The sequence below is a fragment of the Leptinotarsa decemlineata genome, unplaced genomic scaffold, assembly GCF_025532065.1.
Source record: "Leptinotarsa decemlineata unplaced genomic scaffold, Ldec_3_MD MMD2_tig00001019_RagTag_RagTag, whole genome shotgun sequence".
Classification (NCBI taxonomy): domain Eukaryota; kingdom Metazoa; phylum Arthropoda; class Insecta; order Coleoptera; family Chrysomelidae; genus Leptinotarsa; species Leptinotarsa decemlineata.
Genome location: NW_027412557.1, coordinates 5476471 through 5497829, shown reverse-complemented (window position 1 = coordinate 5497829; position 21359 = coordinate 5476471). Strand labels below are relative to the sequence as shown.

Sequence of the window (21359 nt, the reverse complement as noted above, 5' to 3'; positions counted from 1 at the left end):
TTGTAAACCAACTGGCTTCGGACATAGAATTGTGGATTCGTATAAGCTTATCAGCATCAATTTTTGGCCATGAAAGTTGGTTATTATTTACCCATGACGACGGAACTATGGTGAACATATATACCTAAAATGTAGATAAAATGAGTCAAATCCAGCTTAAAACAAAACTATCAACTGAAAATATAGGCCTGAATTATCAAATATCTGGTCAATTATTGAAGCTAATTAAAAGATATATTCTGACATCAAGAACTTACCCCTCATTTCCTCTAAACGCACGATAAATTATATATCAACAATATTTCATCGGCGATCATATAGGTTATGTCTAATATTCACCATGTATTTAGCATTAGACAACGGATATTTATCATAAAAAGAGTAAAATATGATGAATATCAGTAATTTATATTATAAGAGTCACCAAAGTGTCGTTTATTAGCACAATAGTTGTGTACCGACAGCAGAGCCACAGCGGAGCAGAAAGGCAAACAAATATTAACAGGGCCGTATTCTTAGTATTCTGTGTAAAAAAAACATCAAAATAACGGGGTGCTTAGTTGTGTTTCAAAAAAATATTTTATATAGAAATGAGTTGGATGGGAGTTCAGTTTTAGCAGCGAAACCATACAAGGTGATTCACGGAATTTTATCCATTTGGGAGTATCTAGGTTTCCGATAATTTTGTGATTTGAGCGTATGCGTTCGCGTTCAAATTCGATTGTATGGGTTCGCTACCCGCTTTCTTTAATTGATTCGTGACAGTGTTCATATCCATTCGTTAGTGTAAATGCCTTTTGTGTAATGTTGGGATGTTGACTGATTGACGTATGATTAATTTTTGTGACGACTGGTTCGAATACTCTATTTGTAACAAATGTTTTTTCATAATTTTTGTTTAGTAAAATAAAGGAAAATGGTTGGTTTGGGCTAGTTTGGTTTTATTCAAGTTATTTCAGAAAATCCATCTATTGAAAAAAATACTGTCGAAAATCTTAATAGTGGATCTAGAACAGTTTGGTGTTGGGACAAAACTCCAGTAATATGAGGTAACACTCTTGCAAAATACTTACATATTGTAGTTTAGGGCCAAAAAAATATTGAAAACTCATTACTATAAATTATAATTCATTGATATATTTTGTCAATAACTAATAATCAGTTTTTATTGTTACTGTATTCAATTCTAATTCATCCCAATTTTTGGACACTATGATATGCATATATTAGTGTATTAATTTATACTTTCGAATTGATAATAATTCCATTGTGTGGATACTGTAGTGGATTTTTCTGTTTGTATCCGGAATATATAAATGAAAATAAATGATAACTCAATGGCGGCCATTTTTAGCATTTATTGGGGGGTATATAATAGTTTCAGATTCAGTTCGAAGATCTTCAAATAGAGGAAGAAATGACTTGGTGTTCCATAAAAAAACTTTCTGAAAGCTTTCTGAGTCGCCCTGTATATAGAAAATAATAAAAAATACTTCAAACTATCCTACCTGACCTAGTGCTTCAATTTTTTCTTCCGAAAAACAGAGGAAAAGGTTATTATAAAGATTAAAACCCGTCATTTAGCTTTTATAATCGATGAAAGAAACTTTTCAGTCACAAAATCAAAGACAGCCAAAACATCAAAGACAGATAATATTTATCCGAACTATATGTGAGAAATCTTTCATTCATAAAAGCACTTTTGTAGAAACTTATAGCTTTAAAAGTAGTCCGACTCTGCCGCAATACCATCACTCCCAGAACTAAGTGTTTCTCAACAGTTTTATAGGGGTAACATAGTAGCTAAAATACGTTGAAATGCTTGCTACTGATACCAATTTATTTTATAGAACGACGCCATTTTAAATGATAGCGATCCGGGATACTGAAATTAGATGAGTTGATAATATGAAATACCGCATACATAGTGATATTCACAGCTGAAGAGAGTGAATTTTTGTATAATTAATAATTTTACCGACAACATTAATAAATGAGTGGCGCGCTTAAATTTTGCTAATAAAAGGCTATATATTTGTTAATAAAATTTCATTGGCAGTAAAAATATCCATCTTCGAAACACAAACAATGTCTTTATAAGTTTTATGAGTGCAGAAGTGAAATTTCAAAATGGCTTCAACCTTTCTATTAGTTATTTTTCAGTTGGTGACATATCTATTATATTTTCCTAGTGTCCAATACAAAATTACTTCTTGCGTCTTCAAGAAAACATTTTTAACAATTTTTTATTTTATTATTTCGTTATCGTTATCGTTTTCGGCTGTATTATATTTTATAACGCCTACTTGGAACTACTAAAAAACTCTTATAAAATTATCTTCTGATTATTTTATGTGTCGCTTAAATATGTTGCAAAAGTGCAATAAGGGAAGTCTTTATGAAACTACTTTTTAAGAGTGTTAGACAAATTTTATAGTAACTGCCAAAATGTTTATAAAACTGTTTTGTAGTGTTTGTAAAAGGCCTTACAAAATATTGATAATGACTATATAATGCTTTATAAAACGGTGCCAATTTCCTATTTATAGCAGTTTTATAAACACTTCGAAAACATTTCTGGGAGGAATGCAGTTTTATAATTTGTTTCTCCGAAACGTTTCCGCAACTATTATAAAATACGAAATTGCTAGTTGGGCTGTGTTTTATCTGCTAATATTTCATTATCTACATTTAATGTGATTTCCTGATTTTTTTATGTGGTTAATCCGTCATATCAATCAGTGTTGTTATTAGTGGCTACTTCAGAATTCTCTCCAGTGAAACTAATGAACAAATGTGCATTTACTGTTAGCGAAAAGATTATTATTCTCAATGTATAAGATGCTCTCATACAACAAAATCTTTCAAATACCGCTGATATTCTGGTGAAAATATGTTCGCAATTGACAGAAGTTTCTAAATCATCGATGTATCACTTCAGGAAGGAGAGAAAAGATGAAGCTGTGAAATCAGCAAAATCATAAACTGTGCGTGTCAGTAGGAGATTTGAGCCGGTTCTAAGCCTCCCCCCACCACTATGACGTATTAATTGCTTTTTTATTGGTTGTTGTTTGGTGAAGTCAATGTGATGTGACCTTGAAGGGTGTGGTGTATGGATCGTTCAGAAATTTTTTCCCGGTTCTAATACTCCCCCCACCAATATGACGTGTTATTTGCTTTTTTTTGTTGTGCAGTGAAGTCAAGGCGTTGTGACCTTGAAGTGTCTGGTGCATGGATCGTTCAGATTTTTTTTTCATATGAGATTTTGTGTGTGTATGTGTGTGTGTGTGTGTTAGAGAATGCACGGTACAGGGTTTCATCATGTGCTTGTTTGTCTATGTACAAACATACGTCTGCATACTTCGAAGATCCTCCAAGTAATGAATGCTCCATCGGTGTGAGGGCACCAAGTTAGTAGTGGAGTGACGTCACAGCAATAACCGTTCAACGGCTAGAGAGCGACATGTTCACTCCACGACGTGTGGCAGAGTAATGCGTATTCATCAGTCTGCTCTCACCTCCCTCGATGTAGTGAAGGATGTGACGTAACGCCCCAGACTCGCCATCAATGGTGACACGCAGGCGGGCGAGGACTGTGCTAACGTCTGTCCTCTCCGAGAGCGCAACGACAATTGCTTGTTCGGCTATCGCTCTCGAAGCAGTGAATGATGTGACGTAACGCATCACCCTACCCTCGCTATTGATGGTGACACGCAGGCGGGCGAGGACTGTGCAAACGTCTGCCCTCTCCGAGAGCGCAACGATCACTGCTTGCTCGTGCCGGCAACTCGCATCAAATTGGGAGATGGGCTTGGCTGTGACGTCAGGCATCTCTAGTGGATGCATCGATGTGTCCTTACCTACCCTCACTCTCTACGGTGATGCGCAGGCGACGTGGATTATGGTATTTAAGAAGCGGGCGAGTGTTGGTTATGTCAGTTTCCATCGAGTGAGTTAGTGAGAACATATCATAGAAAATGTATTCTTGTGAATGTGGTAAATCTTTTACCCGTAGTGACAACCTTCGTCGTCATCAGCTCCAGAGTTGCCAAGGAGGGCCATCAGTGAAACGAGTGAGATTAGATGACGCTGCAGCATCTATGTACACATGTAATTGTTGTAATGTGATGATTCCATTGACTCAAGTGAATTCTCACAATAGAACTCTACAACATAAGAATAATACATGTGTTCAATTCAGTGATGGTGTTCAAATTATAAAGAGCGCCTTCAAACGTCGGATTGCGACATACAGGGTGCAGAGTTCCATTGTTTCCACCGATTACATGTTATTCTTTAATGAAATCAGGCAGAAAGTTATAGAATTATTGGAATCGGCCATCAGGGTTCACAAAATCATCAAAGTGAATATGGAAGTATTTGGGAGTTATATTCTACAAACACAAGACCTGAAGGAAACCAAATCATTTAATTCACAGAATAGAACAGTTGATCAATCTACTGATTTGAATTCCTTATTTGATGGATTTCGAAATGGGATTATCGCTCAAACTACAGAATTCCAGGAACGTGATTCAGGTAAACATTTCTACCAAGTTTTAATTGGATGGATTAGTAATATTGTTCTGTATTTAAGGTTGGACTTGTGAAAAAATCATGTTTCTGGAGTTGAACATTAATAAATACAGCCCGCTCAGTGGATGTTCATATGTGAAGCTGCCTGAATGTATCGAGCGTAGGAAGGCCGTGGTTAATGTCCGTAATGAAGATCAGCATTGTTTTGCATGGGCTATCACTTCAGCACTACATCCTGCAATCGATAGAACATCAGAAGTTTCATCGTATCCACATTTCAGTACAGTCATAGATGTAACAGGTATGAATTTTCCGGTAAAGTTGAAAGATATTGTGAAATTTGAAGACAAGAATGATATTTCAGTTAATGTGTACGGTTTAGAAAGTAAATTCGAGAAGGGTAAAATAATGTATGAAATAATTGGACCATTACGTTACTCTCAGAGAAGACTTAGAAGACATGTCAATTTGTTACTTATCACAGATGATTTCGGTAATAATCATTATTGTTGGATTAAAGATCTTTCAAGATTAGTTTCAAGCCAATTATCGGCTCATGAACATAAGAAATATTTTTGTGATGGCTGTTTATTATATTTTTCTAATGAACAATTACTATTACGTCATAAGATAAATGATTGTAATCACTTGAGTACTACAACACCATCAACCAATTTCAAAGTCAATAAATATGGGAAAACGGTACCTGAAAATATACTAACTTTTGAAAACTTTGAGAAACAAATGAAGGTACCATTTGTAGTGTATGCCGATTTTGAATCAGTACTGAAGCCGATTCAAACCACTAAACCAAATCCTGAATACTCGTATTCGATCAAGACATTCAAACATGAGCCTTATTCATTTGCTTATTTGATTAAATGTTCATACAATGATGATTTATCAAAATTTGTTTCGTATAGGGGTGTGGATGCAGCCCAGAAATTCGTTAGCAAAATCGAAGATGATTTGAAAAATATTTATGAAAATCATCTCAGGTTTCCTATTCCTATGGATGTACAAACTCCTGAGGAAGAGGAACAGTTTGCTTCTGCCACAAATTGTGGCATTTGTTCCAAACAATTTAATGATGGCGAAGTCAAAGTGAGGGATCATTGTCACCTCACAGGAAAAAAAAGGTCCCCTGCTGCTCATTCATCTTGTAATTTGAATTTTAAATTGCCAAATTTCATTCCTATAATTTTTCACAATCTCAGTGGATATGATTGTCATTTATTCATAAAGGAATTGTATAAAAACAAAGATAAAGTGGATGTCATCCCACAAACTAATGAGAAATATATATCTTTCACAAAACATCTCTTTACACACTCCTATACGGATAAAGATGGTAGGGTGAAGAAGAATTATTTGAAAGTGAGATTCATTGATAGTTTCAGATTCATGCCTAGTTCTTTGGAGAATTTAGGTGCAAATTTAACATCTGATCAGTGTATCGAGATGCGCAAACATTTCCCACAAATTGAAAATTTCAATTTGATGAGAAAGAAAGGTGTATTTCCCTATAGTTTTGTTGATGACATCGAAAAACTGAATCATCCAAGACTTCCAACCAAAAATCAATTTTATGATAAACTCAATTGTGAACATGTATCAGATAATGATTATGGGAGAGCTCAACTTGTTTGGAATTTATGCGAATGTCAGGATTTGGGTGAATACTCTGATTTATATTTAAAGTCAGATGTGTTACTATTATGTGACATTTTTGAAAACTTTAGAAATATATCTGTTGATAAATATAAATTGGATCCGGCACAATACTTCACTGCACCCGGATTATCGTGGGATGCCATGTTGAAATATACTAATATTGAATTGGAATTACTAACTGATATTGATATGGTTCACTTCTTTCAAAAAGGTATTCGTGGTGGAATAAGTCAATGTAGTGAAAGGAAACATAAAGCAAACAATAAATTTTTACCGGATTATAATCCAAATGAACCATCTTCATTCATTTCATATTTGGATGCAACAAATCTATATGGTCACAGCATGTCGCAACCATTACCAACAGGTGAATTTTCATGGTTAGCACCTCATGAAATTCTCAATCTTGATATAATGAATGTGGATATTGATAGTCCTTATGGATATGTATTGGAAGTGGATATACATTATCCCCAAGAACTTCATGATAAACATTCCGATTTACCATTCTTAGTTGAACGTTTGATACCTCCATATGCAAAATCGAAAGTTCCCAAATCAATTCCAAATTTAAACGACAAAAGAAAATATATTGTTCACTATAGAAACTTACAGCAAGCTGTCAATCATGGTTTGATAGTGATGAACACACATAGAGTATTGAGGTTTAAGCAATCATGTTGGATGAAGCCTTATATAGATTTGAATACTGAAATGCGTAATAGGTCTAATAACAAATCTGAAAAAGATTTCTACAAACTAATGAATAATGCAGTCTATGGAAAAACAATGGAAAACGTAGACAATAGAATTGATGTTAGACTCATTACACATTGGGAAAATATAAAAAGAACTATAGGTGCTAGTTGTCTCATATCTCGACCAAATTTTAAAAAATGCTCTATTTTTACAGAAAATTTTGTTGCCATTCAATTGGCTAGAGTAAAAGTTCATTATGATAAACCACTATATTTAGGATTTTCCATTCTAGAATTATCTAAAACAGTTATGTATGATTTTTTCTATGGATGTATCAAACAACAGTTTGGAGAAGATGCGTCCTTACTCTACACTGATACCGACTCCCTTATTCTCAAAGTAAATACAGACAATTTCTATGAATTTATCAAAAATAATATAAATAAGTTCGATACATCTAATTATAAAATAGGAAACCAATTCAATATTCCAGTGACAAAGTCAGTTCTGGGTAATTTCAAAGATGAATTCCCAAATGATCCAATAATCAGCTTTTACGGTACAGGTGCTAAAGCGTATTACGTGAAATCTGTTGATGGTGAACTGAAGAAGGCCAAAGGTGTGAAACGATCTGTTATAAAGAATGAATTGACATGTGAAGACTATGAAAAAATCATTGAAGAGGGAGGTATGATATTCAGGAAGATGAACTCGTTCAAAAGCGTATTGCATGATATTTACACTGAATTGAAAAATAAAGTCGCTTTATCGTATCATGACGACAAGAGATTCATCATTCCGAATACCACTCGAACTCTTCCATGGGGTCATAGCGATATAGAATTTTATCGAAATGATCCTAATGATAACATTCGTTGGGTGTCTGAAATCGTTCATTCTTTTTCTCAAGAGAGCGCCTTAGACCAACTAATCAATTTGTTGACTGTAGAGATGAATAATTGAATTATAATTCGAAGTATTATTGCTTATTCCTTCAAACCGGAACAACTCTATTTGTGATTATTTGTGATTATTGTATTATGTATTGTATATGTATCACTTTTACCAAGTTACTTAGATGAATAAAAAATGATAAAAAAATATTATTTGTTTCATTTCTATTTTCCTAACCAATTACTGTAAAGTATATAACATAATGTAAATGAAAGAAATATCAGTTTGAAAAGAATCATCGTAGAGTGCACAATGTCTAAAACAATCGATAAGTTTGGTAGAAAAAGAAAATTGGGTGGTAATGTCATTCGAGGTCCTCCCGGGATTGGTTTTAAATTAACAAAAGATGGTCATTATGACATGCAAAGAAAAATATTGAAAAATATAAGCGAACCAATTGACAAGAGTGATTGTGTAACTGTATCATATCTTGAGGGGGAAATTAACGGAACAAAGGAGGTTATACTTCTAGCCCTACAAGCTGCAATACAATCCACAATAGGTAATATTGCTCGCGATGCCCGTCAAGCATTTGACGATAAAATTGCAGAGGCTCGGATAACTTTCACTCGTAAATTTGACAAACTTACAAATGATGTGGACATAAAAATGTCTGACATAACAGCGTCTACAAATAAAAAATTTGATGCTATGTCAAACATAACAGGGACTACAATGAAAAAGTATGATGTACTAGAAGAGAGAGTTGAAGTTTTGGAGAAAAGCCATAAAGTCAGGCCATCAGGTGGACTGGGATATCCAGGACTGGACATTGATCCAAATGTTAGAATAATAGAACCAAAACCAACAGATGACGTATTAATTGAACCAACATGGTGAATTTACTCCCGCGTTAGGTTAGATTAGATTAATACATACTGTAGGTTAGGGTCATAGGTGTTAGGTTAGGTTAGGTTTCACGGCGCGCGAAGCGCGCGGGTGGGGGTGGGGGGCGGCGGGGCCGCGCGCCGGCGCGGTGGCCCCCCACCCACCCCCCCCCCTCCTCCCCCCGGGGTGGTGGGTGGGGGGCCACCGCGCCGGCGCGCGGAGCGCGCCGGCGCGAGCGTAGCGAATTGGGGCGTAAGCCGCGCGGAGCGCGGCCCGCTTTCTTCCCACCATTGCTCACCCCGCCCACTTCCTACCATTTCTCGCCCCACCATATTCCAACCATTGCGCATGCACGCCCCCATCTCATTCCCTCCACTCCCAATGATGTTGATACCCCGAGGAGCACGTTCTTCTACATTCAGTACGACAACTCCAGTCATCCAGAGCAGTCCAGCCATACTCAACCAGAAGCAGTGTACTATACGACGAGGAGCTAAGTTTGAGTAAGTTAACAATGTACTTTAATTTTTTACATCTACTAACTTTGTATTATTTTACATTTTCAGAATGGCATCCAACACTCAGGAATTAAATAACGCTGTGGCATCCATCATGCCTATGACAGAGCAGGAGAAGGCATCCACTTCACGAGTTAGGTGCAGATCCACCAGCCCTGACTTATTCGAGGAGGAGGAGGAAGTCAGGCCTGTAAAGAAGGTTTGCCAACGACCTGCAGTGAAGGTTGGTCCTATTTCTAAGTACCGAGCTACTTGCAATAGGACTAATCCTTATGCAGGTAGTTGGTCGACCGCTCCAAACAGCTTAAGGCCCTCCACACCACCCGCAGCAGTAGTGGAACAACCTAGGGCGCCTTCTCCGGAGGAGCCACCAGTTGTATTGTCCCCATCGGAGGAGGCTCCCATCGTATTCACTCCGTCGGTGGTGCCGCTTTCGCCGATGCTGGCAACACCGGTGACGAATCCTGAAGTGTTAGTGCCACAAGTGCGACAGCCTATCGGAGAGGTTAGTGAAATGTTGGACAGTTTTCTACAGAGATGTAAGGAAGCAGAACATGCTTCTCGAGCTAGTGAGGCCGCGTTGGTTAAAAGGAAGCGCGAAATGGCTGAAATTGTTAACCGACGGAGGGAAGCAGAAAAAGTAATAGCCGAACTAGATCGGAAGTATGCATCTCTGGAGAAAAAGTGTGAAGCAGATACCTCTTCGATAGAGACTTATAAAAAGTTAGTGACTTTTATAAAAACTTTCCCATAGATTAAGTGTAAGTGTAGTAAGATTAGTTTTAGGTTAGTTAGGAATATTTAATTAAGATAGTTTTAAGTTTATGTTTGTAATTTTAGGAAATAAAAATAAAATAAAAAAAAAGAAGTGAAATTAAGGGTGTACATTGTTTTGGTTTGGTACACATTGAACAATGCGATGGTTGGAGCATTTTTCTTCACTTCGTCTCATTATTATTTCCTTTTTTTATTTCAATTACAAGTTCTTCTATGCAAATACCTCACATCAATTTTTGTGTTCTCTAATCTATTGTAAATAATCTCTTGGGAAGAAAATATGTTTCATAATGAAATCAATAAGTATATTTCATATAATTCATATAGTATTTTCAATTTTCTCTTTCATGGAATATAGCTCATGTCATTTTTGAAATTCATTCCCACTTAATCCCCTCTCCTCCCCACTCCTCCCCCACTCCCTTTCAAAAGTATAAAAGTAGGAATTATCTGTTGGAATATTCAGTTGATCAGCCACCTTCAACATGGAACCTGATTCAACTACTGAGCCGTACAGTGACCCAGCGCATCAACATCCTTACTGGGCTTCTATCCATGAAGGTTTCGTTACCTCCACGACTGCACCTCACTCGATGAATTATGATGACATAATTTATGATGATCGGATACAAGTGCTTCACGTTACTGGAACCGATCAAGCGGACCTGTCTGATGGGGATTATCCAGATCCCTATGATTGGCGGAATGATTACGAATGGGATACACAGTCCGGAAACACAGACGACGACGACAGCGATGACGATGATGACGGTGACGCTGACAATGAGTCCGATGATAGTCCTCCACCATCCCCTATCCTGATTGATGAAGTCCTGAATTCAGACGATGATATGTAATCGTTTCCTCATTTCTCCCATCCTTTCTATTCCTTTCCTTTCCTTCCACGGAGTACACACTTTTTGGTTGGTGTACACGAGGCACTGCGAGGTTGGGGCAGTGTCTTTTTCCCTCTCCCTTATTAGTTTTTTTTTATAATAATCACTCAGAGTTTCTAATAATAATAATCACTTAGAATTTCAAGAAAATTGTCATTCTTATTGCTTTCGAATTTCAAACACTGAATTGTTCTACATTTACACTTCACCCCCTCCTTTTTTTTCCAATATAAATAAAGCATCAATCCCAGTTCTATATCATTCTTCCACAATGTCGAGTGCTGATTCCACCACCGAACCGATGAGTGTACCAGAGTGTTCTATGACGAGTACAGGCCCCATCCAGGTACATGGAATAGATTCAACGTTCGATCATTTCAGTACAAATTTTGCACAAATGCTGCAACGTATCTATGATCTACCTGATGATTTCCCGGCACGTATGGAAGAAGGTATGCAAGAGGAAGTAGAGGCAGAGTTAGAGATGGATGTCAATGAGTTAGACGATCTAGAGGATAACGAGCTAGATAATTATGCTAATGATGATGCCATTAGTATATCGTCTGATTCAGATGATTATGAGGATGACATCATCAGTATATCATCAGATACAGATGATGATACAATCATCATTGTTTCTGATGATGATGAGGAGCGTTAGTCCATACCATTGCATGGATTAATAAAAAAAACAGCCCTTTTCAGGGCTACAATTGAAGACTGAAACAATAAAAAAATAGCTCTTTTCAGAGCTATCATTATACTTTCAAACAGAAACAGGTTCATACCATTGTTAACATTATAGTCTCAAACAAAATGTATGTATGTAAAAGTATTCATCATTATATGCATACAATGATTGACAAAATGCCAACTTCAACTTTCATTTAAAGTAGTACTCATCATATGCATAGATATTCAATGACTATCAAATTCCAAATATCGACTTTTCAGTCAAAGTAGTAATTTATTTGTCATATAATGTATAGATATTCAAAGACTAACAAATTACTTAGACTTTTATTAGTCAAAGTATTCATTTGTCATATAATCTATGAATACTAATACAACTAACTACTGTTTGTGTGAATAATGTAGCCCTGAAAAGGGCTGTTGTTTTTTTTGACCAGTAGGTCCACGGTTATTGTGCCACAGGTTGGACATTATTACATATAATACATGTAGATACTCGGGTGAAGTTTGTTAGTGGCCTCTCGCAAGCTTCACACCAATTCTGTCCCATTTCCATAATTGAGACAGTGTTGTGGGTGTTGACATGGGCATACCACCCTCCATTATTGTTTCTATGCGAATAAAACCGAAAGCAGCACCAACATAGTTTTTTGTTCTCTCCATCTATTGTGCTGATCAATACGTATGCATCCATTGCACAATACAAATCCAAGGGATCTTCCAGTGTCTCACTGACATTGAGCGTTCGCATACCGATCCTCAAAGCACCATCGCCTTCAGTTGTGTCAGCTTCTATCCCTTCATCATCTCCTTCTTCATCCATGACCCTCTCAAACTCCATCACGTCATCATCTTCGTCGCTTTGGTTGGCCTCGTTTTCAACTTCGTCTATCTCATCTTCATCGACTCCAACATCTTCTGCTTCAACTATCACTTCCTCTAGCGGAACATTGACATCCTCATCATCTGATTCGTCTATCCAATTGTTTTCATCAACAGCAGATATTCTATTTAATGCAGCATTTATTTTTGCAGAATTCATCTTGTTGTTGTTTGCTCACAGTTGTAGAGAGTGAATGAATGAACTCTAGGTTTGCAAGTCGACTTATATAGGAGGTGATGCGACTCCCACTTGACTCGTTTAGAGTGGAATAGTAGGAGAAGTTATCCCACTATACTTTCACATGATGTTGATTTGTATAAATAGAGATCGTAGGTGTAGGAGAGAGCATTCAGAGTTTCTGTAAGTCATCTCTTAATATTTCTAATCGAATTAGTAAAATGCCGTTTCCAAAAGAGTGGAATGAAAAACCAAAAGTGTGTGTCTACCCAATGATGATTGCAGGGGCTATTGTGTGCTACTTTTGTCAAATAAGTAGACCTAAGGATTCAATCAATCCATGTACTGGTATGTGTAGTGATTGCGTGTTGCGGATTCAACTATCGCCTCCTTCTCATCCACCGAAGCGAACAAAATCGGATTATCGTCAACAACAGTTACAGTGTCTGAAGTGTTCCGAACCTATAATATTTAACAATATAGGTATCTGTAGAAATATTTGCGGTACCTGTGCTGCCGTTCCAACTCCACTGCAACGTTGTTTGCGTTGTGATACATATTCCATGAATTGTTGGAATCATGTATGCAATGCATGTAGAAGTACTTGGGATCTGTGTGAGAAGGTTGGTCAACTCTACCCCAATAGGAGAATCCATTTTTTTCAATGTTGGTGTTTGACGCACGAGCAACAACTATTGAGGAATAGAGTCACATCCACATCCACAGAGACATATTAACATTTTTCATTTTATATTTTTTATTATCGTTATTGTCCTCTATTATTAATAAATATATATATATATATATATATATATATATATATTTTGAATTTATTTGTATTATTTTCTAACATTTAAAAATACATGCATGCAACACAAAGTTTTCCTCTTAAATGACAAAGATTGTTACATGCGTGAATAGTTCAGTGAGAGAGCGCATGTGCCAGTTGATGAAAGAGCGCATGCGCTAGTTTATTTTCTTCTATAAATGGTGAGGTCTCAGTAACATCATCACCTTTCCTATCCACATTCTATTGCTATCACATATCATTCCTCAGACCTTAATAATCATGAGCTCTATGCCGCTATTGATTGCTGAAGATGGTTCACCACTTGTTGATATCGATCAGACTGATTTTGAAAATATTCCAGTATTACATTTATCGAGTCAAGATTCGATAAATGATTTTGATATTAACGACTTCGTTAACTTTGCAGATGTGCCAGAACCAAATGAGCAAATTATTATTGAAAATCCGATCGTTTCGCAATTATCATCACTCAAACACTCTTCATCTACCCTTCCTCTTGGTGTTGATAAGAAATCTAGAACAATCAAGAGGAAGGTTACTAAGGCATCTTCATCGATTGTCACTGACTTTAAAGAAAAGAAAGAATCCAAAAGTGTTGTGCGACAGAAAAAACCCGCAACGAAAAGTGACAGATCGAAGAGGAAGCCAAAAGGTACTCCTAAAGAAATGAAGAGTGATTTGAAAGCTGAACCGCTATCTTCTTTCAGTCCCCTCCATCGGTTTGGGGAAATGAAAAGGAAAGCAAAATACCGTCTTGTAAAGGCACAGATGACTATTGCTGAACTTGAAAAGAGTGAGCGAGCTATTAATGCTAATAATGAAACTCTTGAAGCATTAGATGCCAAGATTGCATTAGCGAAGGTTGAATTGGCTAGAATGTCTAAAGATGCTGATGAACTCCGTTCAAAAATAGGTAAAGATAAGCAATTCCATCAACGTTCGAGAATGCAAGCTCAGGCTGAGCTTGAGGAGTCGACTAAGCTTTATGAGACGGCATTATCAGTGAGAGATAATTGGCAAAAAGAGTTGGATACTGCATTTCAAAGTGACGGCGATTAGTTTTGGGAATGATAATGTGTTTTCAATATCGTGAGTTGAAAAATATAAGCGGGAATGGAGTATACAATTAATTTGGTTTGGTATACACAGAACATTGCGAATGGCTGGGGCAATGTTTACCGCTGCAATATTTTTCAATTCACATACTTATAATTGAAATGAAAACAATAATGAACTTTAATATTACTTTATTCATAAAAGTCACTATTAGATACATTTAAACCATATTTGATTCATCAATCCAAGAATTTTGTTCGCTAGGAAGACCTAACCACTTTACATATACTTTATTTTTTCTTCTCTTCAACACCTTCTCAATCAGATATACGTCAGGATTCTCGGTTCGTAATAACTCTTCTTCGTAAAAACATCCTCTAATCGGCTGTTCATTCATATCTTCAAGATTATAAGTCGTTGGGATGGTTTTATTAATTTTAACAATCTTGAATAGCTCCGTGGTAAAATTCGCAGTGTAAGACTTTTCAAAAATATTTTTGTATTTACTTATACGTACAATATCATTCAATTGGAATTTGGGTTTACTTTGTCTTCCTCCAATTCCATTGATACCCTTGAATTTCAATTTTGTTGTTGAATCAACATTGATGGGTGCCATACCTATTGTACGATGAACTTTATTATTATATCTACTAGTTATAATTGGAAGAATATCAAGCCATTTGTGGTGACCTCTCATCGAAAATTCCTTGTAGAGCCATGCCTTTATTGTACGAATCACTCTTTCTGCTATAGCTGCCTTCTTTGTGCTGAATGTTGAATAATGATTGATATTATATTCTCGCATGAGAGATGAGAAGCTTCTATTAAAAAATTCTTTCCCTTGATCGCTTTGTATATGTTTAGGGGAAAATTTGGCTTTCTTCAGTACATATTTCATTGCATTAGTTATTGTACTACCTGTTTTATCTTTAACTGGCACAGTCCATAGATATTTTGAGTAACAATCAATTACTATAAGTATATTACTTTTCCTTCATTACTTTTTGCATAAGGTTGTAGTTCAGCTAGATCTATTTGCCATAGATCTGCAAAACCTTTGATGGTAGTTATTCTTCTACGAAAATTACGTCTTGCAGGTCTATGTAATTCATTAACAACTTGTCGTTTGATATCACTTACTTCATTAGTCATTCTATTTCAATATGATTAAAGAGAAAAAAAGTGATAATGTTACTGCATTGAATGATGATGTGACAGTGATCATTACTTGTGGATATATATTAATATATTATACCTTCTTCACGTAATTCTTCAATTATTGAAATTATTTCATTATCATGTCCGGTATGTCCAGCTGACTTTGATGCTACCAATAGTCGTAGGCGAGCAACTAACTCTTTCGGTGAATTCCAGTACACATAATTCGCAGGTTTAGAATTATATGTTTTCTCCATTTTCACTCGTTTGAGTGCTCCACCAATTTTACTTCTACTCCTAATTGGATATTGTCGTGAGTCTAATAGTGGTTTGATGACTTCACGAAATTTTTTAGAATTTGTATTTTTAAAACCATTCTTCAGATGATATTGTTTATATGGAGCATTCGTTATTTTCAATATTTTGGAATATACTTGACGAGTTTCTTCATTATCAACATCTTGTGGATTCTTCAAAAAGATCATATCATATAATTCTGGACTACCTGCGCATTCATATTTTTTCACTTTATTAGCATCCCAAAATGAAATGTTTCCATCTTTGAAATGTACCACTAGACTTCCCATTTTCAGCTTTTGTGTAATTGGATCCATACGTACGCCAAATGTTCCATCATATGCTGGATTTCTAGATTTTACATTATTCAAATGTTTCATCAAAACATCTTCACCACTTTCATTCATAACAGGTGAGATGTCAGGATCCGAGGAATCGATGTGGGACGATGATGGTGTTTCGAATAGAGTTGTTCTCATATCGTCTTGAAGTGTGCTCGTGTCACTATTCACAGATGATACACCATCAAAAGATTGTTTTCTTCTTATTGGAGTACTCATGGGATAATTTGAAGTAGATTGAACAGATCCACGATTTGGTGATAACACTGCTGATTTAGAAGTAGCGTTTGATGATAAAACATTCAATGGTTTCATTATGGGCTCATACAATCTTTCAAGTGTCGAACGATTTTCAATATTATCATTCTTGATAGAGTTGAATTTCTGTCTGACAGCTTCTGTTGTCTCTACTAGTTGACGTTTCAAATTCATTTCATTGTTTTTATGTTCAGAATCGTTTTTTGTATTCATAATGCCCTTTTTAAATTATAGCTCAATTCGTTGATGAAGTGACCTCTACAATATTCAGTGATCGAATAAGTTTCAAAAACAAGATCATGGGTATATAAAACTATCGAATCCTTTGCGATATCTACCTTCATCTATTTTTCTATCCTTATCAATTACTAGAAATCCATATTGATCCTCCCAGCATTTAACACACATCAATTGGAATTGTTTGAATGTTACATCGGGTGAAACATGATCTGAATAAATGTGATGTAAATTCGTCTCATCTTGTTTGAACATTATAATGAAATTGGTATTGTCACGCACTAACTGTTTGGGTACCCGTGAATATGTCTGTGCTAGATAAAAACAATCAACATCCTTATGACGTCCCATACAGAAATATGATCTAATAATATCTTGCTTTTCACATATCACATCATCGAAAATGAAAACAGAATTAGGCTTAGCGTCGGAGGGTTCCACTATTTCTGCATTATTGCTGAATGTATAAAAACCTAATCCTTTTATAGGTTCCAAAACACTTCGCAAGTACTGATATTTAGGTTGATTGAGTGACTTCGAATAGAGATACACATTTCTAAATCTCAATCCTTGTGGATGTGTTAATAGTGATATCATTGCATTCGTCTTTCCACAATTTGAAGGTCCTATAATGAGTCCTCGAACTGATGATGGAAGTAGTGGACCATGTCTGAATACTCTTTGTCCATTCAATCCACACCCAAATTTCTCATCTAGATTATCTACAGCAAACTTTTCTTTCTGTTTTACAATGCGCATCGTGCCGTGGTTGGAGACTATATAAATGTTATTAGCTTATTCATTTCAATGTGTACCATCAAACGATACGGACGTATTGAAAGTGATCGTAAAATTAAAAGAGGTTGTGGTTTTGTTAATGATTTAATAAACAAACTTCCTTTCGAATTACATCTACCTGGAGGATATCAATACTGTGGACCGGGTACAAAATTGAAACAACGTTTAGCTCGTAACGATCCTGGAATCAATAAATTAGATATTGAATGCAAAAAACACGATATTCAATATTCTAAGCATCCATCTGATCTTGCAGCAAGACATTTAGCCGACAAAGAACTTGAATACAGCGCTTGGGATAGGGTTAAATCAAAGGACGCGAGTATTGGGGAAAGAGCAGCTGCATTACTTGTCACCAACATTATGAAAGCGAAAAGACATATGGGCATGGGTTGTAGTACCAATAAGAAAAAATGTAAGAGGAAACAATCGAAGAAAAATAATATTAAAAAAGTTGCATTTGGTGCTGGGATAGTCCATAAAGTGCGAAATGTATTGAAGAAAGCTGGTGGGAATCAATTTGTGACGAATAATAGCAAAAAAGCTATCACTGTGGCATTGCAGGCGGCACGTAAATACCTTAAAGCTGCCGGTGGAAAGAAGAAAATCCGCACACCATGCATAATTCCTGTTCCCAAGATCGGTGGACTTTTACCATTGATACCAATTTTTGCTGGACTATCCGCACTAGGAAGTTTGGCGGGAGCCGCTGCTGGTATTACCAAGGCCGTGAATTCGGCAAAAGCCAGCAGAGCGGCTTTAATGGAAGCCAATCGTCACAATAAAACCATGGAGGCTGTAGCATTAGGCAAACACGGAAGTGGAATATATCTCAAACCATACCGTAAAGGTTTAGGACTATATTTAAAACCATACAAAGCCACAAACAAAACAAAAAACTGATTGAACCCCTACCTCAGAGGCCTCTTACTGATCTCGATCTCAGTTATTATGCACAAAAAATGAAAATTCCACATTTTCGTGGTGTTTTTATGCGTGATAGATTACCATCTTCAGGTCCAAAACAAAACGAGACAGCTATTGTTAATTTAGATGGAATAAGTGGACCAGGAACACATTGGGTGGCATATAAAAAATGTGGGAAAGAAGTCACATATTTCGATAGTTTTGGAGATCTACCCCCACCATTGGAATTGACTCGATTCTTTCGAAAATGTTCGAATGTAAAAATCAAATATAACTATGATCGACAACAGAAATTTAATACAGTTCTCTGTGGTCACTTGTGCTTGCAGTTTCTCTCTAAATAATTTTCCAAAAAAAAATGGATTCAACACCAAAACTGGATCGGGAGGCTATCAAGAGAATGGGGTTTTCACTTAGAATGTTTTCAAAATATGGTACCTTGAAAAAAATGGATAAAGTGATGCTTGCAAATATGCCTAAGGAAGTGATACTTGCATGTGTTGCACATGAGATTGCATATGTTTGGGAAAAGTTGCCTAAGCATCTGCAAGATGACATCGATATAATGAAACATAGATATTGTTATGAGCACCACCACGATCAAAATTCAGATTCGGATGTTAATGATGGTCCTATACCTCGAAAATCAATGTGTTGTATTTGTAATATAGAAGATGTGAATATTGGTATCAATAAAAATGATACTTATTACAATACAACACCTTCCAAAAAGTGTAAATTGTCTCAAATGTGCTGTTGCTGTGTACAATAATAAATTGAAATGTGTTTCAAAATATTCATCAGTCATGTCACGAAAGTTCGAGCTACAAGCTGTCGGGACAAGTGTCTTGAGTGCGGATTTTTTTCCACCAATTGAATTGGATAGGAACAGTCGTTATGGATTAGGACTTTTGGGATTCTATGGATGCAATACAATCAATAATATAACTGAAGCTAATAACTTAGTTAGTTTTAGAATCAGTAATGACAACTCATCGATATCCCAAAAGTTGACAATTGAAATTCCATGTGGTGCTTACGAAATAGAAGAGATCAATGCCGTCATACAGAAACATATCATGTTCAGATTGTTTCATGATAAAAAACCAAATGATGTCGTTGCAGATGATATTTTCTATCTACACGCCAATAATAATACATTCAAATGTGAAATGCGATCCAAATATGGAATTGATCTGACACATCCAAATTCTATAGCAGAAATGATGGGGTTCGCTCATGGAATATTTCCACCAAATCAGATACATGAATCATCATTACCAATAAACATTACAACTGTGAGACTTATCCGCTTAGATTGCAATATAATATCTGGTTCATATATAAATGGTGAAGAATCTCACATTCTTTTCTCATTCGATATTGATGTTGAACCTGGCTACAATCTTACTAAAGAACCACACAGTATTATATATATGCCTGTCAGTCCAGAAGGTCGTCAATTGATTCACAACATTACAGTGCGTATTTTGGATGAAAAAAATAACCTTATCGATTTTGGAAGTGAAGAAGAGATTTTCATTATTTTGGAATTGAAGAAAATCGAATAACTGTTGTTATGGGTTTCATTTACAATAGACAAAATCGCATTGAACAATCCCAAACGAGTTGTACTATCAAAAAGAATGGTGTGCATAAAAAGAAAAGTGTGCATAAAAAGAAGCTCATTCCACAAGTGTATGCTAAACAGTTAGCACATAACGCTCTGTCTGTGAGTGATCTTAAATTTTTGAAATCGATTGGATTGAAAGTGAGAAAATAACAATGGTGCTCGAAACAAACAGTGAAAAGTTGAATATATTCAATGAACCAGTGCTCGATCATTCTCTCATAAGTTTACATGAGCACACATATAAGCCCTATGATTCACCGCTATTCAGGAATTCGGATGAAATCAGAATTGCAATCAATAATCAAGATGTTATACTAGATATTGCCGACAGCTTCATTTACATAGAAGGTAAATTCACCCCCAAAGATGTAGCGAAAACATGCTATCTCTCGAATAATGCAATTGCATTTCTCTTTGACGAAATTCGTTATGAAATGGGTGGTGAACAAGTGGCTGTTGTTAGAAAACCTGGGATAACATCTACAATGAAAACCATGATATCATTTGGACAATCTCATGCTAACACATTATTGACATCTGGTTGGGGACTTTCACAATTGAAGCAAGATATCTTGGATACAAGCAGTCATGTTTTTAGTGGAAAACTACCACTGAAATATTTGATGGGTTTTGCTGAAGATTACAACAAAAGTATCTTGAATGCCAAACAGGAATTGATTTTGATTATCGCTCGATCATTCAAAAACTCGTATATAGGTGAGGTTGATGCTGATTTGGAAATAAATAAAATCGAATGGAAAATAAGACATATTGTACCAGATGATAAACACAAGCTCAAACTTTTGAGTAGAATAAACAAAAGCGGTCTGAATGCCAAAATCAAATTGGCATATCGTATGTGGGACCTCTATGAACTACCATCATTACGTGGGACTTCTTCAGACATATGGGCCATCAAAACAACTAATGCATTGGAAACTCCTCGTTTTGTCATCATCGCATTCCAAAGTACTACCACATCTGAAGATAGAACACAGGATATTACAAAATTCACAACTGCTGATATCAATAGTATTCGAGTATACTTGAATTCTGAAGTTTATCCATATGAGCGTTGGAATTTGAATTTCGATAAAAAACTTGATGCTCCTGCTTATTATGCTTTTGAGAGTTTCCAGCGAAGTTATTATGATAAAGATATGAGTGAACCTCTGATGGACATTGGGCAATTTAGAGAGAATCCA

At 36.0% G+C, this 21359-nt stretch overlaps 2 protein-coding genes across 4 annotated transcripts in view; one reads left to right on the top strand and one right to left on the bottom strand.

Annotated features, from left to right (window-relative positions):
* The window catches only part of Epac (Exchange protein directly activated by cAMP), a 757111-nt gene that overhangs the window by 254086 nt on the left and 481666 nt on the right, over positions 1 to 21359 (bottom strand). The window lies entirely within an intron of this gene.
* On the top strand, positions 9025 to 10419 carry LOC141482319 (uncharacterized). The gene is made up of 2 exons (XM_074175401.1): positions 9025 to 9194; positions 9258 to 10419. The coding sequence occupies exons 1-2, from the start codon at positions 9040 to 9042 to the stop codon at positions 9961 to 9963; spliced, it is 861 nt and encodes a 286-aa protein (XP_074031502.1). The 5' UTR covers positions 9025 to 9039; the 3' UTR covers positions 9964 to 10419.

Excerpts from the sequence above, each read along its gene's own strand:
- LOC141482319 (XM_074175401.1), top strand. The coding sequence starts at position 9,040 with ATGCACGCCCCCATCTCATTCCCTCCACTCCCAATGATGTTGATACCC. Across the intron at positions 9,195-9,257 it reads CGACGAGGAGCTAAGTTTGA|AATGGCATCCAACACTCAGG; the intron begins GTAAGTTAACAA and ends TTACATTTTCAG.